Genomic DNA, 26,422 nt, shown 5'->3' with positions numbered 1-26,422 from the left:
TCCTTTGGATCACAGAATCACAGAATGTCAGGGATTGGAAGGGACCTCGAAAGCTCATCCAGTCCAACCCCCCGCCGGAGCAGGAACACCCAGATGAGGTTACACAGGAAGGTGTCCAGGCGGGTTTGAATGTCTGCAGAGAAGGAGACTCCACAACCCCCCTGGGCAGCCTGTTCCAGGCTCTGGCACCCTCACTGAGAAGAAGATTCTACTTAAATTTAAGTGGAACCTTTTGTGTTCCAGTTTGTACCCATTGCCCCTTGTCCTATCATTGGTTGTCACCGAGAAGAGCCTGGCTCCATCCTCCTGACACTCACCCTTTATATATTTATAAACATTAATGAGGTCACCCCTCGGTATATGAATGGTATGATGGTTTTGTTGCTGTGGTCGTACAATCTATAAAATGTAGTTGCATGTCAACAACCTTTACTGTTTTGTTTTTAAACCCACGTTCAAGTCATAACAAAGCAAGCTTTAGTGAAAGCTGCAGCTTGTGCTGCACTTTAGAAACACAAGTGGCCTGTTTCCATTTTTGTAGGTCACCATTCTGACACACCTAACATGATCTGGTCCATTTCTCCAATAATGTCAGACTTGAGTTTATAAGGAAAAATTGGCTGATGAAATGCGAGATGTGAATGTGATATGCCTCATGCTACTTCTATTTTTTTATCTTTGTCTCAGGGGGGTATAAATTCTAAGACTATGTATCTTCAGCTGTTCTAACAGCTGAAAATGCTATCTATTTCTCAGAGCTGTTGTGTTCACTGGAGCTGCTGTAATATTTGTGATATTCAGCATTACAGTTGTGTACTTTTCAGCATTTTGCTGTGAAGTCTACATAGAATTCTTCAGTGTTAGAGTGCGTATTAAAGAAATACTTCAATACTGGCTTTCTGTTTGCCTATTGAATTATGGTTTCCCATGGTGTATTTTTGTCAGCAAAGTATGAACTGTCGTAGCGTGACATATTTCTGCAGGTCCAAAATAACTTCTGGCGATGCCAATTCCAAATGGATCCAGTTGATATTGTTTGGAAACATCTACCCAAGTTGTCTCTTTTTTTTTTTTTTTCAGCAGAAATATAAGGAAAAAAATGAACTCTTTGATACTTTACTAGATCTTAAGCTGTATTCTGTCTCATTTGTCTCGATTGGTTTGAATGTGTAAAGCTGCTGGTAATTATGAATTACCACAGGCCTATTACAGGTATATCTGGTTGTGATAAGCACTGGAGGAATCTTGTGGCCCACCCATTGCCTGACTGTTTTTAATACAGTAACTTTGTTTTACTGCCTCAGTGTCAGACGTTTTTATATAGAACTATTATACCAAATTGAAGGTCTGGAGCTTAGAGTACTAAACAAATGAGAGAAAATATATTGGAGACCTCAGACCATTGTAGGACTTTGCTTAGAACTCTATAGTTGTCCATGGCTGGGTAAAGTAGATTGAGATTCTCCTCTTATGTTGCTCTTACTCACTTTAGCAAATGTTATGGCATTGCCATGGTCCAGTTGACGTAGTCGGCCAAGCTTTAAGGAAACCAAGTGCTCCTGGAAGTGTGAACTGCACTGAAGTGATCACGGGATCTACTTTCTGTGCAAAGCTCTTGGGCTTCATCTTTACTCTCTTTCTTTTTTTCTAGTTCTGCTGTATAAGTAGGGTCAGGAAAATATTGTCACTATGTCACTATCAGAATATCTCAGTGCATGGAAACGCAGTCTTTAAAATATGCTGTCATATCTTTATGTAATGTGTTATCCTAAAAAACAAAGGTCTCTAGAACAAAGCCTTTTTTTTCCCTCTGCATTCTGGTTCTGTCAAAGAGTGGATTTCTGTTAAAGTATCGGTACAATTAAACAAGACCTGCTTTCCTTTTTTTTTTTGAAGGACTTGGTAAATATCGAGATGTTTTTGACTGCTAAAGAAGTGGAAGAGTCGTTGGAAAGACAAGAGACTATGACTTGCTTGGCTTGGTGTCATGATAACAAATCCAGGCTCAGAAAAATGAAGGTATGAAAATTTAATGAGTTTTGCTTAAACTGTGATTTTTCTAAATTACTTGGATATTTGATGTGGTCAATTTCATTTGAATTATAGGTCTTGAATGAGGCTTTGTGTAAAATTCGGGACAGTAAGTACAAAACTCTTCTTTTAAGACGGCACAGGTAGCTGGAACTAAATGAGCTCATGCAAATGCCAAACCTGAAACTGAGTGATAGGTATTCTTATGGATGCAAGTCTTGTCTCAACAAATTTTGCTCAAATAAAATAATAGTATTCAGTTGCTTTTAGTGTGATTTACAAACAACTAAATGCAGAAGTATATAGAGTCTTGCTGCGTGTGAACTTAGATTTATAACTCCTTGCATCCTACTGAGAGTGTAGGTCAGTTTATATATGAAGGTATCTTAAGAGTGAGTTTAATTGGTAAACTATGTCCTCAGGTTTAACACTTGAGAGAAATTTCATACAGATTTTTCCTTAGCTTTTAAGTGTTATAGATAAGAAAATAAAACTTGAGTAAAGAAGCAGCTTTCTATGAGAAACTACTGTTATAAAAACCAAATCTAATCAAGAAATAAACACAGTAAGTCTTTTTCTATCTGTTGAATACCATGACCTGAACACAGTAGATACTTATTTCTTTCAAGTTGGTTTAAATTTCCTTGTCTCTTAAATTCTGCATTTCAAACCATGCTGTAATCTTTTATAGGGCTTGCAGAAATCTGTTTTTAACTGATGTTAACCAAATTCCCTCCCTCCCTCCAAGTGTCTGTATCTTATTTTTTAAACTAAGCACCTTCTTTAACCAAAAATGTTTGTGCGCACTTACTGATAAGCAAAGAGTGACGTTCTCTGTCACTCAGGGATGCCCAAATGAGAATGAACCGAAGATGGGACACAAAAGTAAATCGGACAGTGATTACTCTAAAGAAAATGATGATCTTGTTATGGAAACCATTAAAGGAAAACCAGAATTGGTATGTAAACGCTATTGCATAATTATACTGCTAAAAAAAAAAAATCCCCTTTTTATAATCTTAATATGTTAAGTAACATAAGAAATAAAATCTGAACATCCTGCTTTTTTATCACCAATCTTCAACAAACAAATCAGGAAAAAATCTTCCCCATCCTTCCCTTTGGAAAACAATTTTTTAAAAAATCTATTTCTGCAAGCCCTACTTAAAAAAAAATATCTGAGACTGTGTGAGATCAGAGTTGGAAGAAGAGAAATCACTATGCTTCTTTTTGAAACACAAACATTTCTTTTCTTTCTGGTTGCTTAGCAATGAAAATGTTCTGAAATCCCAGCCACCATCTTAATGCAAGCTTTATCTACAAATTAAACTGCGTTTTGGCCTGGGAAAGCACGCAGGTCTATAGTCTTTAGGGATGTGAACGAGCTCAACTCTTGTGAATAGCTGCTGTGGAATTGTTTGAAGGTGGACAAAGGTGAAATGTGTGTGGGACTCTTTTCTTCTGGTTACACGTGTCTGCAGAACATACATACACAGCCACTGGCTTGCAGTTTGCCTGAAGATTCAGAAAAACAAAACACAAACTCTGAAGGTTGTCTTGGGATGTGTTTTTTTTGCTGTTGAAACACTTCAAAAAAGTTCTAAGCCATAGGATTGTTAACAATTAAAAAGCTTGATCAGTTTTTTAATAGAAACAAACTTAGCTAAAATTCTAAATGAGGGGTTTGTGTAGATTTGAATAACAGGGTATTTTAAAATACTTGAAAATTTCAAATGAAGTATAGAATAAATCTTTATTCTCTGCTAAACATGCATTTGAGTACAGAAAAATCCATGGTTAGAAAATAAATTATTTTCTATTCCTTAAGTATATTTTAACAGATGACAGAATGCATAATTTTTGTGTTCAATGGCTTACATTTCAAATCTTAAAATAAGTTATTGTTGTGATGCGTGCATTAGTCACCCCAGGTGGTTAACTGATACAAATTTGGAGTTGCTCAAATTCCTACTGAAGTCACTAAGGAATTTTGATATTACTGAGCTGATGGACAATAAACAAAAGGCAACTGTTCACTAGAACCATGGGGGAAGAAAAGCCTAATGGAGCAGGATAACTCGAGGAATATGTTTCTTTTTAAAATTCAGAGGACTTGGGGTTCTCTTTGTTTTCTGAAGGTAATAAAAGAGTTGACTGTGTCCCTATAAAGAAGCATAGTGACTGGTTCTTTTATCGGGGAGAATCTTTTTCTTTTTAATTCCACATATTCGAAGTTTTTTTTATAGATTTTTGTGAACTGGTGATGGAATTTGATTTAAAGGGACACTGTCAACTTCGTTAGGCTACAAATTTTACCTTTTACCAAAAACAGGTAAATGCCACTTGGTTTTCTTGTTTGAGACTTGTTTACAGCATGGCTTTTTAGATGTTTGACAAGAAGAGTGGGCTAGAAGTTTGAAAAAAGGGAGGGAGGGGATTGCAGCAACTTAAACGCTGTGCTCTTTTTTGTTAATATTGGGGGACTTTCAAAATAGAGATGTGTTTCTTTCTTGCAGTCTTCTGGGTAGACCTATCATGTCTAAAGTATCACATAGCCCCAAACTTCTATTGAATCTACTACTTTGAATTGTTAAAGTACAAAGAAACCACCTCTCACTCTCACTTGCATCTCAGGTAACAATGTTTTCAGTCATTAAGAAAATAGTCGTCTGTGATAAATACTGAAGTTTTGAAGGAAGCAAGAGGAGGAGGTTTTGTTTGCTTTTAGGGAATTCTGTGCTGGTGTCTTGTCCGTAAAGTCAGCATTTCAACTTTTGTTGCATGAATGCCTAAAAGCAAGCAAACAAGGTTGCATGTTATTAACACTTTCTTTTTTGTTGTGCCCATGTAGTGATTAACATACTGTGCAGTGCAGTTTTGGCACCATCTAAGACCCTGTCTTGTCTTTAATCTCAGAGCTGTCTGGAGTTCAGCCTAAGGATTCAGGAGTTCATTGAACTCATTCGACAGAACAAGAGACTGGATGCTGTGAGGTATGAAATTAGGATGCTTACCAAACAGTTTTCTTAACGAGATGCTATTATGCTTAATTAAAAACGTGTGGCTATTATTGCCACACCCAGATGCCCCACTGCTGTGAAGGATCTTGTTATTATTGTGACCAGTCTTTAGTATTAAATGGGAGTTGAATTATTTCTTAAAAGCAAGTTGTCATTCCACAGATGTACCTTTTATTATTATTTAGTGTTGTTGCTGAAACTCTGCATCTTCTTATTTTTCAAAATCAAGGTTTAGAAAACTAATCTGTCTTATAAAACAATTGTGTTTTCTGGTGGCGCACGATGTAATGAGCATATTTACACTTAACTAATTTTCAAGACGTACAGTAGCTTCTCATAGGAACTCACTGCAGTTTTAACCACAGGAAATACTAAAAGGTTAATGAAACGCCCATATAAAGCTTAACATTTCAATTTTGGCTGAATCTCTTCTGTTGTACTGTCTTCATTAAAGTTTTTTCTACAAGTTAGGCTTTAGGCTGGTTCATCTTTTGTACTCGCTGGATAATTTGGTGTTCTGTATTGTCATGTATGTGAGAATAACAAGCTATACTATGTTACCCCTGCTCCCTTTCTATGTCCCTAAGTGAAGAAACCAACCCAATATCCAGTTTCACCTCTTTTGAACTGGTTCAGTTGGGACTGCTTTGAGGAGAAGGTGACGCTGCCCAGAGTGGTGTGAACGGGTAACTGGACTCAGACCTGATCACTGCCTGGCCTCAACCACAGGACAGTCTTTCTGGTGATACTTGCATTAATAGTATCAGTGCCTGAAGCAGTTTATGCTTTTCTTAGTGGTCCTGATTTCAGGTGTTGGAATAGTGTTCCTGGATAATACAGGAAACCAGTTCTGCTAAAATGAGTGGAATTTTGATACTGGGACTGTAAAACGTGTTGATAATTGTGATAAGCAGCAATCTTGCCAGCACCATAGAGTATGATGCAGGTGGCAGGGCTACTGGAGCTCCCACATGCACAAGGGAGAGAGGAACTTGCAGCAGGTTGTTTTGTAAGAATATTTAACCATAAGGAGGGATTACAAGTTTTATGGCCAGACTTGAAGCTTTGCTCATACATTCTGCTAACACAATTGCCACTCAACATTTCTGACAAGTTTTATGTTCAGGAAGCTGCAAGTCTTATTGCATTTAAAACCATACTAGGTACTCCAGAAATCGAAAGCAGCAGGAGGCTTGTTTTGTGACAAGGCTCCTTTTTGGTCAGAGGAGCACAGAGCTATAGAAAACATATGAAGTATTAACACGTAAGCACAGACTGAAAGCATTCTAGTGCATTCCCGAGTTTTAGATGTAGAAAATCTTCTGCAGGACAAACCATGTAACTTTTCTTGAATAGAATGGGTGAAAAAGAGCTAGTTGTTTAAAAACAAAAGTAAAGGAAAAGATAATGCAAGTATGTGAAGAGGCCAGTCTAATACTAACACCACCCCCAAAATTGCTCACCTTAAGTTTTAGGGCTATTTCCAGCTGTTAGTTCTAATTTCATTCAAAGGTGTTGCTTGCTTTGAGCTAAGTCATATCATTCATACTTTGCTCTGCTTGTGCCTAAATCATGGTTGGTTTGGTCCCAGCCAATGCGAATTTGCAGTGTGATAAACTCCAGATAATGTTAATTATTAAAGACAAACCACACGCCTACATGGTAGCATTTAGATATGTGCACCTACCCTTTGATAGAGTTCTCAGATCCTAAGGAATTATCAGGAGGTTATGAAAAGGATGAAAGACACTCAACGATGTCTGTCTTCTGAGGCCCATGGTGCTCTTTATATCCAACAAATACTGTGTCTTTGTGCTTTTAGTTTTATTCTAACATTGCTGCTTTGCCAAATGTGCAGTCATGCATCTTAACAATGAGTAGTCCTTGCTCTGAGAACTATTTTCTTTGAGCTGCAGCTTCCTTACGTAGCTTGGAAACCACGGGACAGGCACAGAGCTGAATAAAGGGACAGGCTGACAAGTGGGACAAAGTAGATAAGGGCATTCTGTATTTTATTGTTTGTTTCCCTCTGATGCCTTTTCCACATTAGAACTGGTAAAACTTGCAAGTTGTCAACCCTCAAGGGGACCCAGCCCTCTTGATGTGGAATGACTTGTATCATAGCCTCTGAGGTTTAAAGCTCACAGCTCATATCTACATGGATATATGTTATATATAAAATAACATTAATAGGCAAATAGGCATCCATATTGCAGGGTAGGGGTGAAGTGTGTGTATGCCATATAGCTATTGAAGTTCAGGGCTGACACATATTTTATACTCAGCAATAATAACTTGCCAGTCATAACAATGCTGTTTTGACTTTCTAACTTCTCGTAAAATGAAAAGGAGCTACAGAAGTCCTCCTAGATCTTCATTCACTCCTTTTTAACAGAATGAGTTTTGATAATTTTGTACATTCAGAGTTCAACGTCTCAATGCTTTCCTTAAATAACCTGGTTTTAAAATCTTAGTTTTTACCATTTCATTCTACTTTGCTTCAAAATAAATAAGTCGTGAATAAAGTAATATATTTTGGGAAGGTGTAGCATAAATCTCATTGTTTCTAGCGAACTGTTGCAACTTGTGTTTTTATTAGCATGCTTCTGTTAAGTGCCTGCAGCAGGATTCTTTCAGTATTGTGTCCGTGGTGCAATAAATAGGTCAGGCATCCATTAAAAAGCAAAGAAAGCGGCTGTTTACCAAGTAGCTTCCTGTACCAGTGGAACTCAGAGAACTGACATTTTGTTGAAACGCAGCTGGTGTTTAAGTTTGAAAGGTTTGTGTACTGCCCACTGAGAACCTCAAAAGTGACATCTTGCTTGTAGGTTAAAATTGATGTGAGCTTTAAAATTATACATCTTATTAAATAAGTTTCTGAATTTCCATAGCTTCCTCTAAGGTAGCTTATCAGAGTAGTCTCGAAAGCGCAAGTTTCAAAAATATACAAAAAATATTTCTTGAATACAAAGCTTAATTCTCTTAGGCTTAAGTACGTCACAAAGTTTTTGCCTGGTATCCCACAGTCTCTTCAGCTTTTTTGCAAAGCTCATACCTATTACAGTAACAATGGATATAACAGTAACTTATGACAGTAATTTCACATTTTGGGCACTCTCACTAATTTCACTTTGATGTACTCTTAATAGACAGTAAACTGTAAATCTTCAAGTCTTCATAAATATCCTTTCATTCTTGGATTTGTCAAGTCTGCTGTAGCTGCGTGTGCTATAGGAACGCTATTCAAACAAAAGAGGATGGACTTTGTCCCCATGGAGTTTACAGAATCGCTCTGGGATTTGAAAACCAAAATTTTCTACCTATTACTTTAATCTGTTATGAGATTTAGTTGGTGGTTTCAGTGATGGTCCGGTGGTCATGGTTTAGAGAAATAATGTTTTAAATAAATCTAGCCCCCAGCTCTAGCTACACTGTCTACGGTGGGCTAATGGTGGAAAAAACATTGTGAATAAGCATTATAAAGTTAATAAATACTTCCAAGAGCATAACACTTGCACAAAGAGATGCAAATAGCTGAGTGAAAAGGCAAGAGGTGAATAATGGCATGAGAGCAAATAAGGTGTTATTTAAGTGTTGTGCATTCATGAGTACTCACATAGCACTGTTTCTGGTTTCCCAGTCTGAAAAAGACTTCAGAGTGCTACGGAGTAACCAACTTGTTTCCCTTTTAAAGGATGTCTTGCTTCATTTTAATTTCTGTGTGTTGGCATTTGGGGGCTGTAGCTCAGACACTAGCAGGGCCAGCTTCGTGGGGAAACTTCCTTGGTTTCTTAAGGGGCGCAGGTGGAAGGGGAAACCAGAGGTGAACACGAACAGGAGGTCATGTTAGAAAACCTAATTCCTTCTGGTCAAATCTACAACGGGCACCACATCCCAGCATGTTCAGTGCTTTGGAAATGCTGGAAGTGTGGGGTTGCTGAGCACTCCTCCTTTGGATGGCTGGCACACACATAGTGATTATATATCATGCATATATAAAACAAAGTGTTGTTATAATTTTAGCTGCTCTTGAACCCATACAGAATGTGTGGCCAATATTTGCCTATTGCAGCTCAGGGTCTTCCTATAAGTAAGGGGGATATATAGTTGAAATGTTCTCTGGAAGAGCAAATTCTCAAGGTCTCATGGGGAGTATCACCACAATACTATCAGGGCCAGTACAAAACTCAAGTACCACTTCTGTTTTGACATCATAGGACACAAATGCACAGTGATCAGTTCTTTTAAGATTATTTTTTTCTCTTTTCCTTCATACACGAACACATACACTCATTTAGCTTAATGGGTGGATCTGAATATTTTGCTTTGCCTAAGATTTCTTATACTAATAGCTGTTGCTTGCATCTGCAGCTCTGGCCTAGCATGTATTTTAACTTTCTTCCAGTATGTCCAGGCTGCCTTGTCTCTTCTCTGAGGCCATGGCTTTTGTACTTCTGCTCTCGTAATAGTCATCACCTGGGGAACAATATTTACATTCCTGAATTGCTCACCCAAAATAGGAAGTCGGGTGGAAACAGCCTGTCCTACACAACTTCCATTGCTTCCTGGTGAGGGTGGGAGAGGAAGCGGGAGCACTGAAACGCTGCAGAAGAGACTGTTCTCATGGTGTTGGGGACCGACGTGTAGCTAGTGAAACACAGAACTGGAAGAAAACAATATGTATATAGATTTTTTTTTTTTTTAATCCAGCCCATGATTTTAAGAAGACTCTTTCAAAGTTAAAAAGAGCAAACACCACAGTACTTCAGTGATTAGAATCATAGAATCACTTGGTATCTTGCCCATAATACAAACTGTGGAAAAGATATGGTATAGGGAAGACTTTTCTGTGCTTACGCAATGCCAGAAATTCTGTGCAGTTGTGATTCTGTGCCCAGTCTGCTGTGCAGCACATGTGCACCACTGAAAACAGGAGCTTTTAGCAGAAATGCTGAACTAATCATCCAGTTTAAAACCTGGAGGGTTTTCCTGCACACACAAACTCCAGCTTGAAAACCGAGCTTGGGAAGACTAGATAGAGGCGGCTTTCATACAGGTTTTAAAGTTCCTGAATATCCTTGTAATCGGATATGTTTTCAGCCTTGTGTATCTCTCATAATCAGTATGCATTAAAGTACAAAACTTATACTGAAGTTCTACTTAATTTTTTTATGTCCCTGGCCAAAAAATTTGCTCTTAATGCTTAACAAAGTGTTTTCTACTACATTACCCTCTGATTTCTTGTAGTCTGCACAGACAGTGGTGTTGTCTTCTTGGCTATACCACCAAAAAATCACTTATGCAAAGGTAAATATTCTCTCAAAATTCAGTATAAACAAGATGGATATTTGAACTCTCTTGATGTTTAATGGTTTGGAATAGCTGATTATCAGACTGCTTTTATCTCACTTGCGAGTGTGTGCCAAAGGAGTAAGTGTGATACATTGAGTTTGCATAAGCAGAGACATTTCTTGTAATAATCATGGATCTGTCATTCTAGATGTGAGGTAAGACTTCATGCTACAGTAAGATGCTCTGGTTTCTGAGAAATTACAGTCTAAAACTGTTAATTCTTGAAGTCATTCTTATACTCACATTACTTTTTCAAGCCCTTTAAATGTATCACCTTTTGGAGTTCACGTGTTGGGGGCAGAATCTAGAGGTTTTCTCTGAAATCTTACATAATTATATAAATTTACTTGATTTGGGACCAAAGCTATCTAATAACGGTACAAATTCTATATTTCAGGCATGCAAGAAAGCATTTCAGCCAGGCTGAGGGAAGCCAGCTGGATGAGGTTCGACAAGTAATGGGAATGTTGGCCTTTCCTTCAGATACTCACATCTCCCCCTATAAGGTAATGTTATGTTTGAAATTCAGTGGTACAGCAGAATAATAAAATACACGTTACAGTTCTTTGTCCTTGCAGGAAAATGCATTGATAATCTAAGGATCAAATGCTTTTCTAATTTTATGTTCTAAAATCCACTTTTGTAATAGTCCTTGATTTTAATAACCAGTCCTTCCCTGTACATTAATCCAGGTACTGTTTGTATTGTTGCAGCTGGATCTTAATAGCAACAGACAGATTCACACTGAGCCAGGCTTACCACAAACCCAGCACTAAAGATATGCGGGATTGGCAGCGTGATGTGCAGATAGACAGCAAGAGACAGAAGATGAGGAAATAGGAAAAAACAAAGCAATGAGAGAGTTGTGTTCAACATACCAGGCTGTGCCCTTAGTACACTAGTAGCAGTCCTTAATTCTACTTCTCAAATTACTGCTCTTGCGTGATTTGGATGAAGAAAGGAGGCAATATCTACATCAAAATTTGACTCAAGCAAAATTCATAGGTAGTTACTCTTTCTACAGATTTGGAGTTTGTTCTGTGGTCATGTGCTAATTCACTTTTCTTTTTAACTTGGCATTGCAGGCAGAAGGTAGACAAGAGCTGAGCTGCTAAGGCAAAAATCCTGTGAAATGCCAAGCCAATATGTGGCAATGCCAGTATAAACATGGGTTTTAAACAATTGCTGAAATCCATGGTTTAACAAAACAAACAAAAAAACCCCAAACCAACAACCCATAGAATTAATGTGAATTTCTTTGCTAATCCTGGAGTCCTAGAAGGATCCTCATGTTTTGGATTCCACATTTGATGTGAATTACAAGCATAAATAGTAAATGTGTTACCAGACTGGGTGTAAGATAGAGCTTATCATTGGTTTAGTAGTTAGAAAGAAATAGGCAGAAATGAAAATCCTGTGCTTTGTTCTAAGGGCTAGTTTGGGCAGAAAAAGCTAGTACTGTTTCATGTACAACCATACAATTGGAACAAGTATCCTACTATTGTTTTATAGATCTGACTTAAAGCATCCTAGTTTGTGGAAGTTATGTATTGGGTCTTCTAATAATTACCTAAATAAACAAAATCCTAGAGTGCGTGCTTGTTTGGAGATACCTTTAACATGTTGACTAAGAGTTCTGTGCATAAATGGCTTTACGTAAAATTACTTTTAAACCTGTGAGAAAGCTTGTCAGATCATAATATCTCTAATCAATTATTTTTTATTAATCCAAAGGAAGAAGCATCTTCTATAACCAATGAATAGAACTTTCTCCAGCTCATTGTCCTATCTTTTAGGACTTTAAGGAAAACCTGATTAATGTGGCAAAACAAGCTATTTTCTTTTGAACAAGCTTGTTCAGCTGTGGCTGAAATTATTCCAATGGGACATGTAGGAAGCTGCTGCTTTTGTTTCGCATCACCTAGGCCCTTAATCACAGGCTTTTCTGAAACATTAGTAGGACTCCATCTCTTTGTTAGGGATCTGGTTTAGGCTCTGTCTGTTACCTCTTCTCAAGAATTACCTTAAGGTCAGAACAAAAGCTTCATCCTGGATCTCCAGGAACATTCTGGTCTTAGATGGGGCAGGTGATGGTGCAAACAGACCTGCAGTCTGGTGACAGAAGCTATGCTTTCTGCTTTAGTTAAAGCAAGAGATGTGGACATATTTACTTTTGCCCCCATTTGTATAGGTTTTTTGCCAAAGATCTGCTTGTTGGTTTGGAGCATTTAGAAGTCAGACAAATACTGGTTATGACCAGGATTCTTTCCTTTCCCGTGGATTTGCCTCTGAATCTTTCTGCCTCTTCCTCATGTGATCCAACTGCTTCTGCTGCAAGATGTTTTCCTTTTCTCTCTTGTCGTCTTATTCCTGGTGGCTTTTTTGAATCTCTGGAAGTCCATCACTTCCACTTGCACCCTTTTTCAGCTTCTGTGTAATTCCACTTTTGAAACGTTTGTCAGAAGAAGTACCAGGTCTGGTTTATTCACTAGTTGTACATAAACCATTCCTCCCCACTGTTCAAGTAGTTGGTTTTTAGGTAGAAAGAAAGGATAGAGAACTATTCCTGCACCTACTCAGACAACTGCTGTCAAAATCCAGTTCAGCGCTTCTTTAAATGTTGGCTTCTTGTAGTCCTGCAAGGTATTTCTCAAGTTTATCTGAAACACAGTTCTGTTAACATATCAATTTAGGGTAATGATGAAAAATTTATTCGTAAAACTAAGAAAATGTACTATGGTACCATGAAATCATTTGGATAAAAGTTCTCCAGCCAGTCTGATCCTCTTGGGGTGAGGGAATTGGAGAATAGAGGCTACGACAAAAGGGGATGCTGAAGTCCGTCCTTCTGTGATGTCTGAAATCAACAGGGAACTGAGGAGAGGCAGAATGGGCCAAGGTGGTACAGAGTGAAGCATAAAGTCAAGTGTCTATGTCATGGTAAAAATCACTGCCTAGTGATTTTGGTATAACATGTTTGGAATTTGATCCTGCTGCTCAGTGTATTGGCTGTCACTAAGTCTTGGATTTTCTTTAAAAGCCTGTTTGATAAACTAAACAGTCTGCTAAAATATTGTTGCTTCTAGTTGCCTCAAAGAGTAGCGTGCACATTTGATAATATGAACTTATTTCTAAAATAAATAAACACTGTCGCTTCTTGTGACCAAAGTGCAGGTTATGGACACAAAGGAGAAAAGGAGTGTTAGGAGAAGATAGGATTGTGTCTTTGCATTATATATAATATAACAAGTATATTTTCCAGATGTCTTCACTTCTTGCGTGACTCTTTCACAGCATTACTTTCAGGGTTCAATGTATCCTTGATCTGTGGGTTTAGTTCTTGCTTCCAGAAAAAAACATCCCTACTTCTAACTCCTGTTCCCTGCTTTTTAGGTAACCCAAAGCATTACAATATATATAATTTTGTCCTTAAATACATAGCTAAGCTTTCTCTAGCCTGGGATTGTGCCAGCTCCTCAAATTAAAACCTTTTTACAAAATTCTGTAAACAGGGTATATTACAAAGAACTATCAGCAGAATTATCCTGACTAGAGGTTAAAGATGCTTCTGACTTATGGATGTTAATGGTTCAGAGAGCAGACATTCCACAATACTAACACTGCTTCCTAAGTAGGCCAGCATTCTGAAAAACTAAATACAAGAAATACCCTTACCAGGCTTTACATACCTTAATTAGAACATTTGGTAGATGGCAGAGGGAGATTGAATATTGTTCTGCCAGCTATTTGAAGTAATACTTGATTTAAATTGAATTTCTAGTGAAGTAGTACTATAAGGTACTTTATAAACAAGGACATACTGTGCGATAGCATGTGTACTTTTATTTTGTGCTGGATTCAGTCTGGTGCATTTTGCACAATTTACCACTCCCAGGCTTTTCCCCCCAGGGACAGTTAGCTAGAAAACAACTTGTGTTGGTTTTTAACAGGATCTCTTGGACCCTGCTCGATGGAGAATGCTGATCCAACAGTTTAGATACGATAACTACAGACTACATCAGCTGGGAAACAATTCTGTTTTTACTATAACACTCCAGGCAGGCCTTTCAGCTATAAAAACACCGTATCCTTTAATGCAGATACTACTGTCAAATGCAAAAAAGCTTTGTGGTTTTTTTTTTTGTTCTATGGATGTTTCTCAGAGTGCTCAAAGAGCGAATTTTACATGTGAATATCTTTGCTCATGAGATGTTTAAATGGAGTATGAATTGGTCTCTCTATTGTTTTAAGGGGAGAGTATAATAAACAGCGTTATGGTTTAAAAAAAAGTCCAAACCAAAATGTTAAGGTGAAATCTGCTTTTCATTTCCATACTTGGGTATCTTGCCAATCTTAAGTTGATAAATATATCTACAAAAGTTAATGAGCTGGGTCAGAATTATTTTTTTTTAAAGCACTTACACACAAATTTACTGTGTCTGTCTTTACGTGAATATTCAAATATATCCTGCGTTTGATTTGCTGCCCACTCTGGTGTATTAGAGGCCTGGTCCTGGGGTGTTCTACATTAGAAATGTCACCTGCAGAGGGTGCCAGACACTTGTTGCTCACTCTCGTTCCTCGAAAAAAAGCAAGCACTTCATTTTTTTAATATGCACATTAAAGGTGAATTAATTATCCTGTACATTTGAAAACCTAGGCTGTATTTGCACAGTTTACTTTTTTTTTTTTCCAAGGTATGTCGTTAACTAATTGTTGTTGCGTTCTATGGGGGTTGTTCCTTAACTCGCTGTTCAACAGACAGTGTTATAAAGAGGATGGGAGCTCAAAAAACCCAGACTGCCCTGTGTGTAGCAAATCCCTGAACAAGCTGGCTCAGCCTCTGCCTATGGCACATTGTGCCAACTCCCGACTAGTCTGCAAGATTTCGGGGGATGTAATGAACGAAAATAATCCTCCTATGATGTTACCAAATGGATATGTCTACGGATACAATGTAAGTGTTGAAATCAATTATTTAAGTCTAAAATATCAGTGGTAATAACTTTCTGTATTAAAATAAGAGCTTTATAAACTCAGAAGGCTAGAAGCATCTGCGATATTAACAGAAGAGAAGTAACTTCTTGCAGTAATTTTTAAAGCGCGGTATACTTACGTGATTAAGTTGGGCTTTAAAGAAGCTAATGTCTGAATAGATAAATTTATAACATGAAATCAAATGGCATTCAAACCTTTTCTTTTGGAGAGCGATAATGTAAAATAAGTAGCTTTAGTGGGCAGAAATATTTTGACCTCAGATTATAACATCATTTTTTTAATTAAAAGAAGTTTATTTGCTAAACAGTTAAATAATGCTTGAAGTTACTACTGGGACTATCACCTTTTGATTTCACTCTTTTTCAGTCTCTGCTTTCTATTCGTCAAGATGACAAAGTAATTTGCCCAAGAACCAAAGAAGTCTTCAACTTCTCACAAGCTGAGAAAGTCTACATCATGTAGGTCCATCAAACACACGATGAAGTGCCGCTGGAATTTTGACACAGTGTATATTGGCATACCCTGGAAAAGGGGGGGGCCTTAATGTGTGGCAAAGAAGCAAAACCTGCCACCCTGGGGATCAGACCTGTCGGTGGCATTATTGTTTCTTGCGACCAAAGATCAATGAGCAACAATAAACACTCTTTAAAAGAGGAGAAAAAAGAAAAAAAAAAAAAGAGGAATTATGACTTAAGTTTGTACTTGAATTAAAAAAGAAAACCAATTTTGATTGTTAAGGTTTTGTAACATAAGGTCAACAATTGGACTCTTCTCAAAAGTACTTTCATCTTCTAAAGGATAACATTCTTTAAAGATGGATACTTGCACTGGGGGAAAAGTTACAACTGATTTGAAATTAAATCCATTTTTCTTCCCTCTTTTTCACAATTGTCCAAGACCCTTTTGTTATCAAAGATTTCAGTACTACCAATATGTTCTCCTTTAAGCTCCTCTTTGCCTTCTTTATGATCCTCTTGGGAAGTAATCTGGAATGTGAATTGGGTAACTTATTTCCATGGGAAGATATTGATGTCTTGGACACGAGACTGGCTTCTCTGGAGGATCAACTAGGGACTGGTTTGAAGGAGTATGAAGTCTTTTTCCAAACCCAAATATTTTAAGGAGGTTGCATAAGTATCAAGAGGAACTGAGAACATTTCAGGCAAAATCCGATGCTTGTTTAAATGTTCTTTTTCCAGTCTACCATAGTGTTAAAGTCCTTCTAAAGTTATTAGTTATGTGCATAGGGTTCAATATGAAATCATTAGTGCTACTGCCTTATTTCTTGCTTTGAGAATGTACTCACATGAAAATGAGCTGGTATTCTTAAGTGTTGGGCGAAGTTTCTGAAGATGCCTTGCAGGATGATTACATAATTTTAGGGTCTAAATAGTATTCATTACTGAGACTAATAGTTCAATTTTAACAACTACACAACACATCCTTATGACTTTTCAAAAGAATTAAACCATTGTAGTTTAAACAAAACCATATTGTAGAGGTTTGTATTTAGCGCTTATTTTTGCATGTTGATGTTGATTAGCTAATAAAAGATTGTAAATGTAAAACATGTTAATAAAAATTGTTTTCCATTTCTTGATTATATAAAATTAGAAAGCTGCTTTGTATTTAAGTGTAAAAAGCATTAACTCTTCTCGGGGTCTCTCTTAAAAGGAGCGCAAGGTCCAAGTGCTGCTTTTTGGTGTTCTGCAAGATTTTAAAAAGAAAAAACAAACAAAAGAACCAACACACACACAAACCAAACAAAAAATCATAGCAAACAAAAAAAACCCACCACATACATGCCACTTTATCAAAACCATAAACGTTGTTCTTCAGGCTTCAAAATCAGAGCATCTCAGTCAAGTAACTATTTTTGATTTCAACTTTTCATATAAGAACAGTACACTCCAAATCTACATTCAATTATTTTCTGTTGCTTCGTAGAAGATCACCTGATGTCCTAGAAACTTTCTGTTAAAAAGAAATGCACTCACTGCTGGAATGGTCCCTTTCCCTCAGTGTTTTTTGAAGTGCTGGATTTTAAGATTCCTTAGAACAAGAGCAATGTGCCAAGAGCAGGTGTAGAGAGTTAATGAGAGAACTTGCCTCAGTAACTGGAGTAATTGGCTATTAGTTAAGCAGTAACTGGTCTCTTCCTTCCTCCTGGGGCAAGAGTTGAAGCCTCATCAACTTGGAAGGGGAGAGGACATCACCCTGGGGAGCAGCGCTGCTGGAACCCAAGTGGAACAGCGGCTGCTTTACTTCGGAAGACTGTTCACAGCATCAGAGCAGAAGGGCATAAAAAGCCAAAGCATGGGGGAAAGTGTAGACTTCTTACCAACCCTGAAGAAATATGTGGTAACTGCTTGACAATTGTAGGGCATAGAAATTGCTGCTTTTGCTTCTCTAAGTACTACTCAGAGCTGTGGTTTCCTGAGATTTTTTGGGCTTTTTTTGCTTTCAGTGGCCTAAGCGGAGTGGTGGAGAAATCCGTGCTCCCAAAATGTTTCCTTTGGGACAGGAGGAGAGCAGCTGTCCAGCAGGAGGGCCGGGGCCACCAGGAGGTCTGAGTCCCTCATGGTGTGTCACAAAGAACGTGCTCCAGAAGCAACCATAGAGAGCTTCAGCTTTTTGCAGCCGTGACTGAGAAATCTGCACTCAACTTGTTTCGGCTACAGGGAGACCTGTTTGCTATGGGTGTTTGTAGCCTCCTGTGTGTCTCCAGTACATGGATCTCTAGGCTGGCGTTCATTCCTGGGCTTGCTCAGGCATGGCTCTAAAAACCTTCTGGTTTGTATTCCCTGACTTCTTTCTGCAGCCTTGAGCTTGGAATCCAAGAGATGTTCACAGCTCCTATCATAGGTGGCTTCAGACACCAAACCCAGAGCAGTAGGTGACTCACAGTAAATACAAACTTACTGCCTGTAAATGTTGTTTTAATAACTGTTCTCTCACTGGGTTGATTCCTGCCTGAGGTTTTCCTCAGCTGTTGGAAGGTTGTTAATCTTGTTAAACCTGTCTCATTCTAGCAATATCTTGCAATAAGATTGTAAAAAATATAGCATGGGGAATCAGTTATACAACCTGACTGGAACCACTTGTGGAAACTCCCAACAAATATAGCCATAAACTGCTACATAGAAAACAAATCTTTTCTGCAAATTGTACATCTTGGTGTGCAACCAGCGATGCCTGCGTTTCGTATCAGCTACTTGAGATGAGATTCCAACTCTTTTTTTATGGATAACCTGCCTCATCTAGATGCCCAGCAGGATGCTGAGGTGGGAGACAGAAGACAATCCATTTATTTCTTTAAGCGCACAAGTTTCTGCCGGTAGAATGAAGGACATCCTTTGAAATGGAAGAGGCTGATGAGGAAAGCAAACACATATCTCCTCTCTAGTTCTCATTGAGCTGTAAGTGAACAATGTGATGATTTTTTTCAGTCTTGCCAAGCAATTTAACAAAATGAGACTGTAGGCTCTGGATTTTGGTCATGATGTTCCTGTTGGAAGGCAGCAGTTTGTCCCAGCTGTGGTCAGGACAGGTTTCTCTGATTCCCACAATTACACAAAGTTTGCAAATTGCCTTAACCCTTCTATTTGTTGCTTTATGGTCCAAACCCCTGGTCTAAATGGTGAAGATTCTCCCATATTGCAAAAGGAGAGAGACTATTGGTACCTGTTGGTGATGCTGGTGTTCAGGATGCCATGGGTTTCTTTAAAAACCTCCTTTGGCCTGAAGTAGTCCATTATCTACCAGGTTGAGAAGGGTTCCAGATGCTGAGATTGCAACACATTTTAGGTAGGAACTAGTGAAGCTGACACCATGTTCAGGCAAAATATTTTGCAGGAAGCTTTAAAGACTGATGGGCTGGTGTGGTCTGCGTTTTGGGTTTTTTTTTAATATTATAAGCGTGTCCTTTCCTACTCATTAATAAGATCACTTCTTGGAAAAAAATGTTATTTGAGAGAGGAAGAATGAGAAAATTATGTACAGCTGGTAACCTGCCAAAAGGAAGCCTTTGAACGTGCTTAATAGACCACTGTTCGGGAAAAAAAACTCATACTTTAGCTTTCTTTTTTCGTGTTTCAGATGCTCTGAGCATTGTGTGTTGGGAGACACACCAAGCGCTTTGTCAGGACCTGCTTTGGGACCCGTGACTACACTGCGATCTTGTGCAGCGAGTGTCCTGTAGCACGATACAGAGGTCACTTGGTGTAACAAAACCAGTATTTGAATCTCCCCCATCCTGTTTTTCCACGTTCTGTAATGAGGTATCGGATTCTGCTCCGTATGTTGTTTCTTCCTGCCACGTCCCGCAGTTTGCAGCACAACTGACCCTGTCCCAGCTGCAGGCGAATGGGCCTTTTGGGCTTCCCTGGTTTAGTCTTGCACTCCTTAGTTGTATTCTCCAGCATACTCCACCCTGAGGATGGATTTTTGGGGTTTCGCTGGCTCTGAGCAGTGGGTTTTCTGTGGTGTGACTTTCTGGCATTTGATTCATCTGCATCTTTAAAGGCAACCAGGGTTTAGTGACAACATGCTGTCCCAGCTGAGTTAGTGCACCAAGTAAGCCCCAGGCCAGCAGGATGGTTGATCACATCTTATCTTTATCTGATCCTTGAACAGATCAACTGCAAGTTGTTTCTTCTGAATGATGTTTCTACTTGATGACGAGGGGAATCTGCAGGTTGGGTAATGAACAGGATTTCCTTGCCGTGGTGCTTTTCTGAAGGTCCAGTGTCTAGTTAGGTTCTGCAACATGTAATTCCCAGTCATCCTGAATGGCAGCATTTTTTGAACTATTATTTATTTTAAAGACTTGGCCCTGTTAATTAAGTTTTCTTGAAGTTTTCAGCAATTCAACTTGGTTTTAGGAAGAAAATCTAGGATGGGCAGAAGCAGATAGCAGACTCTGTACTTATCTCTTTACTGACATCTTCTTATAGCCGGGTATGTTCTGTAAGTAGAATAAAGTGGCACACGGTCAGGAGAAGAAAACTTGCCCCCATGGCCAGCAAGAGGGAGCAGGGAGCTGTAGAGCAGATCTTGTTGGATGTGAAGGGGTTTTTTGGTGTGACAGCTATAGAGCCAACACAAAGGAGTTCTACGTTATAGCTCTTTTGTAAGATGTTAAACATGTTTCTGAGACAAGTCATTGAAAAAAAAACCTCATCTTAAGAGATGTAGTCCTGATTTCAGTTTGAACTGAAGTTCTAAGAATCTGTTAATTGAAGTTCTTAATTAAAAAATACCATTAGTCCTTACCATCACTAGATATTTCAGACTCCACCATAAAATCCTGCTATTTGACCATGTTAAAATTATCAGAGATGTGTATCTTATACCAGAGGAAATCAGTTGTAGGGTAATTAGCACTGCAAGAACAAAAGAAATACCAGAAGAAGAAGAAATAGAGGAGGCTGCTGAACAAGAAAAGCGTTTTGTTTTGACTTATTAAAAATGAGAACAGGTGTCAGGGTAGAGTTAAGAAATGCCATCAGCCAGCTTCCTTTCAAAGAGATTAAAATAACTGCAGTTTTTAAAGGTGCAAGTAGGAGCTAAACGTTAACATCAAACTACTGTGTGGTAGGAATCCAGACTTCTTGATGGAACTACAGCCAGCATCTCGCTTCTCACTCTTAGTAAAGATGACCATGTTCAATATCAGGTGGGGTGGAGAGGTTCTCCTGCCCCTCTACTCTGCCCTGGGGAGAACACACCTGGAATATTGTGTCCAGTTCTGGCCCCTCAGTTCCAGAAGGACAGGGAACTGCTGGAGAGAGTCCAGCGCAGGGCAACAAAGATGCTGAAGGGAGTGGAGCATCTCCTGTGTGAGGAAAGGCTGAGGGAGCTGGGGCTCTGGAGCTTGGAGGAGACTGAGAGGTGACCTCATTAATGTTTATAAATATATAAAGGGTGAGTGTCACGAGGGTGGAGTCAGGCCCTTCTCAGTGACAACCAATGATAGGACAAGGGGTAATGGGTACAAACTGGAACACAGAGGTTCCACTTAAATTTGAGAAGAAACTTCTTCTCAGTAAGTGTAACACAACACTGGCCCAGGCTGCCCAGGGAGGTTGTGGAGTCTCCTTCTCTGCAGACATTCAAACCCGCCTGGACACCTTCCTGTGTAACCTCATCTGGGTGTTCCTGCTCCGGCGGGGGATTGGACTGGATGAGCTTTTGAGGTCCCTTCCAATCCCTGACATTCTGTGAGAGGGAGATACACTGAGAAAAACTGCAATAACTTGGCAACATGGAAGTTTAAAAAAGCTTGTGCAAGTCATGGAAACCAAGTGATCACTGTCCTGGAATTGTTATTTGTTCAGACCTAATGGAAAGAAGCTGTTCTAGGATCCACCCTGGGGACAGTTTCACATGGATGGAGAGATTCCACTCTAGGTGCTGGGTTTTAAGGAGAGGGGAGAATAAAAAAATCAGCCTGAAGGAGAAGTGTGAGTGTGAAGAGGAGATGTTTACTGAGGATAATCATGCCAAAGCACCCTGATGACCGCTGTTGTTGAGTCATGTCAAGCAAAATCCAGCTGCAGTGCAGTATTTTGTGTGATGCCATTAGCTAACAGCTGGAGGAGGTGGGAAACAGAACTGGCGCGAGGATCTGGCTGCAGGAGATGGGACGAAAGATAGCGTGAAGGGCAGGGTAACCGATGGGCTCCTCGGGGATCGACTGCAGAGCTGATGCTCGTCATCATTACTGACATTGCACAATAAGCAGGAATGTGCTGACGGGACAAAAACAGTCGAAAGCCTCAGCCCAGAGGATCACAGAATCACAGAATGTCAGGGATTGGAAGGGACCTCAAAAGCTCATCCAGTCCAATCCCCCTGCTGGAGCAGGAACACCCAGATGAGGTTACACAGGAAGGTGTCCAGGCGGGTTTGAATGTCTGCAGAGAAGGAGACTCCACAACCCCCCTGGGCAGCCTGTTCCAGGCTCTGTCATCCTCACTGAGGAGAAGTTTCTTCTCAAATTTAAGTGGAACCTCCTGTGTTCCAGTTTGTATCCATTACCCCTTGTCCTGTCACTGGTTGTCACCGAGAAGAGCCTGGCTCCACCCTCCTGACACTCACCCTTTACATATTGATAACCATTAATGAGGTCACCCCACAGTCTCCCCCAAGCTAAAGAGCTCAGCTCCCTCAGCCTTTCAGGATGCTGAAACATTATGTGGGAAGAATAACAGGTAACCTCCAGGAGTGGACTAACACATAAACGAGATTGTTTTAGCGCTGGAGTTCACGCAGCTGTTGGTGAGGACCTCACTTGCACGAGCCCTCACTACACAGGGAGATCGTGGGGGGCTTCAAGCCGCCAGCATAGTGCGTTTTGAAACAGAACTGCAACCTGATCGTGGTGCTGCCATCGGGATGAAGGAGCGAGCGCTGCCGAGGGGCTTGGGGCTGCTTTGCCGGCTGCTGGAGCACAGCCCTGCTTGCCCGTGTCCGTATCTCACACGGAAGCTGCAGTAGAAACACTACAGACCAGAAACCCCTTCCCAGCCCAGCTGGCTCAGAATAAAACATTTCCCTCATTCCCAAATGAATGTGGAAAACCAAGACAAGTTAAGTAGGGGGGTAACACCCAACAGGCTGGAAGCTACATCTGTACCTACTCCTTTGACCCTGTTTCCTATCCCCTAGGATTAACTTTTTATGTAGTGCATTTCTCAAGGAGATAGTTTAGTCCACCCCGCAGAGCAGAGGAGCAGCTTTTCCCAGGGAGCTCATCTCAGTTCCCAGCCACCACTTTTTCCTGACGGAGCCAGAAGGAAGAATGAGGAGAGAAAGACGATAAAGCCTATTCACTTCAGAACAAAAAGATCTTTAACTAACTTAAATATTTTGTTCCCCACCCATGAAGATTAAGCAGGATCATATAGACAAATTCCTCAAAAGGAAATAAACAGATAATAAAATCAGTAGACAATTTCCTGTTCCTTCTTTGCAAACCACAGCAAGACAAATCGCTCCGAAGAGGCAAGACCAGAGCTGTGGGAAGTTCTTCAGGGTGTGCGTGTGTACTCGATGTGGAGATCTCTCCTCTGTTTAAAGTAGCAGCTTTAGGGACACAAACCATATAAATATTTTATTAAAATTTGAAGGAAATCAACGGGGAATCTGTTTTAGAAAATCCCAAGTTTTAAAGCCCTGTCTGCTTGCTGCTGCCTCTCCTCAGTTTGGAAGACCAGGTGGTTCCTCAGTATAAACTGTTTGCTGCGTGGTGTGGGAGAAGAGGCTGTTTCTCCACAAGGATCGTGACATGATTTTCTATTTAAAACTGTGCACACTTAGGTCATCTCGTCCTGCTCGTCTGTGCACAGGATCTCATGGCCACCAGCAATTACTTGGTTCTATTCGAGGCCATAAGGAACATCAGTTTATAGGGCTGAGGCCCATCCTAAAACACCGAGAAGAATTCAGGCTGTGTGGAAACAGGGGCACAGCCCTGGAATGGGATGAACATCCCCAAGTGTGTGATCTCATCTCGTTAGATGCTCAGACAGTGAAGAATAGATGGGAATTGATGCTGCTGATGCAAATCTGTTGGGTTTTTGTTTTATTTGCAGGAGCACTTTGTAAATGTTGATGTCAGACATATATATACACTGATGATCCAGACTTTGTGGTATCTGTTTGCTTTGAATTTCACTGTCATACCCATTGCCAGCTCTCTGGCTTCAGTGATGCTTTATCCTACTTCAAAACAACAGTGAATAAAAGGGGTGATGTTTTTACAAGTGAGCTAATCAGTTTAACTACAAGTTAGAGAAGAAAAGCACACTAGCTACAACTGAATTGCTGTTTTGCTCCTTCAGTGGAGAACAGGCCTTCTTTAACACACCTATCATGTTTTAATTTTTACAACAATTGGGAAGAATGTCACCTGCTCTGCTAAGGGAGAAATTATCCTACCCTTGGCCAAAATGTATTCCACATCTCTATGTTTGGAGCCCCACTCTGAGGAGGTAAAATTCAGAATTCCTCACTAAAGTAAGATTAGGTTGCCACATCCAGAAACACCTCTCTTATTCTAAACCAGTTAGCAAAGGATGATGACTGGTTTCTCTGCATCAGGAAACTGTGATCTCTGTGTCTGAGGATGTGAGATGCTAGATTAGATTTTGATCTGAATAAGGTATTTGCCTTCATTCTTTCCCTCCACACCTTGTATTTCCAGAAACAGCATGAAATCCGTGCTGGTACCATTTTTGTTATCTTGGCTGAAGAAGCCAAGAAGAACCTTTGGACCAAGGAGCCTTTTCAAGACACTTCCTTCTTCCTTTTACTTATACTTCAATATTTCCTTCGCTCTCAAACTGTGGTCTTTTAGAACATTCAGGAAACCATCACAAACTTTGTGTAAATCCCCTTAAATATATGGGTCAATTCTGTTAAAATCCTGAAGACTAAAAATGCAACATCACAACTTCAAGCAGCTCCCCAATGGGGGTGGTGAGAGGAGCTGCTCTCATGGTTTCCACCACCAGAGGAACCTTCCTGTCACCCTCCTCTGTCCTCAGGTAACGGTGTCCAGAAATTAAGGACATTTTTAGAAACTTAGAGTAGTTACTTTTAACTCAGGGACTATTCAAAATGCCATAATATCCTTCTTCTTAATCTCTATTTGCGAAACACTCTCCCTGTGTCCTGTCCTCTCTCCGGGACCCCCTGACATCTCCATAGCAAGAGCAGCAGGGGCTCCTGCTTTAACATTTACTGTCTAACTGAGTCACCAGCTTTTTCATGTCCTGCCACCTGTGTTTTGAGTAAAAAGTCCTCTGTGTAACCCAATGCCTTCTGAAAGAGCCACGAGCGATATATCGCCAGTGTCCTGATTTTACATGTCGACTCAAAACTACTCACAGTTCATTGTTGTCTGGTGAGAGCACATCTGTCAGGGAAACATCATCATGAGACAGGGAATCTGTTTCCTCACTGGTAAAATATGTGCCTGGTTTCCAGTTTGAATTCATCTTTTGTTTCTTGTGTTTTTCGCTGTCAGACTCAAGATCATTTAATATGTGATATTTTCCCCTGAAGATCCTTTTATTTTATGAACAAGTTACCTCTCAGTTTTGTTTCGGATAACGAAAATTGATTCAAATCTCTACTTATAGGCACTGTTGCAACTATTTCTTTTCTGCAGTTTGTTTTGTACCCTTCCTGTATGTCACAATAACTGTGGAAAAAATGAATATTATTTTAGTATTCCATGCTGTTTACATGTTCTGCAGAGGTGAATACTCACTACTTATATATTTTCATTATTCCTCTGAAGCTGTTTAACCCTGCTGCTGCCACAGGCTGATTCAATATCATATAGACATCTGTGAAATAAGCCAGTGGTTCTGAAACAGTAAGAACTGCTGCTTTTCTAAGCAGTAAATCCAGACCGTGGGTCAATGCTGAAGTATTCCTGGGCAGTCAGTTACCTACAATACTTTTGAAGAGACAACACGGTGTATTTTTGCAACATGTGCATTTGTTTTCCCAATCACCACAAACTGGTTTTTATTGCACCATTTAAGCAGAGTCCAAGCAATGATAGAAGCGTACGGAGTTGTGAGAAATCATATTGATTGTAGATAATTTGGATTCCTTGCTTCCAGTTTTTTTAATTAGTTTTTGGGGTTTGGTTTGGGTTGGGTTTGGGGGGTATTTGTTTGTTTTAGGGGTTTTGTTGGTGGGTATGTGTTCAAATAGAGGCAGAGTGAGCCACTAGAAGCTTTTAATGCCTCTGTGTTTTTCTGATAGTTTTACTACATCTATTTTGCTCCATCTGCACAGGGGACGCAGTGAGTTGTTCTGCTTGGAAAACACCTCCACCTTCCTCGCTTTCTCAGAGAGATGTGTTCTCTAACTGTCATTAAAAGCAGTTTCCTTGATGTAATACTCAGGAAAGCCTTCTCCAAATCAAATCTCTTCTTTGCCTGTTTTATTGCAAGACTCTGATCACGTTAAAGACTCTGATCTGTTTAAAGATTTATTCC

The 26,422-nt window shown here is 39.6% G+C and overlaps 2 protein-coding genes across 5 annotated transcripts in view; both read left to right on the top strand.

The window, feature by feature from the left end:
• MAEA (macrophage erythroblast attacher, E3 ubiquitin ligase) overlaps nt 1–17,018 on the top strand; it is a 52,836-nt gene extending 35,818 nt beyond the window's left edge. For 3 of the 4 annotated variants that reach the window (XM_082052088.1, XM_082052087.1, XM_082052090.1), the window contains 7 exons: nt 1,897–2,019; nt 2,877–2,990; nt 4,948–5,024; nt 10,801–10,909; nt 14,354–14,487; nt 15,165–15,360; nt 15,768–17,018. In XM_082052088.1, the coding sequence (XP_081908214.1) occupies nt 1,897–2,019; nt 2,877–2,990; nt 4,948–5,024; nt 10,801–10,909; nt 14,354–14,487; nt 15,165–15,360; nt 15,768–15,863 (849 nt within the window). In that variant the 3' untranslated portion in view covers nt 15,864–17,018. The remainder of the gene's footprint in view (nt 1–1,896; nt 2,020–2,876; nt 2,991–4,947; nt 5,025–10,800; nt 10,910–14,353; nt 14,488–15,164; nt 15,361–15,767) is intronic. The other variant, XM_082052089.1, reaches the window with a different exon arrangement.
• UVSSA (UV stimulated scaffold protein A) overlaps nt 1–26,422 on the top strand; it is a 156,051-nt gene that overhangs the window by 62,299 nt on the left and 67,330 nt on the right. The gene's annotated exons all lie outside the window — the stretch shown is intronic.

Source organism: Streptopelia decaocto (genome assembly GCF_964273445.1).
Source record: "Streptopelia decaocto genome assembly, chromosome: 4".
NCBI lineage: Eukaryota > Metazoa > Chordata > Aves > Columbiformes > Columbidae > Streptopelia > Streptopelia decaocto.
The sequence above is the reverse complement of the archived record's forward strand: the minus strand, read 5'-3'. Positions and strand labels throughout refer to the sequence as shown.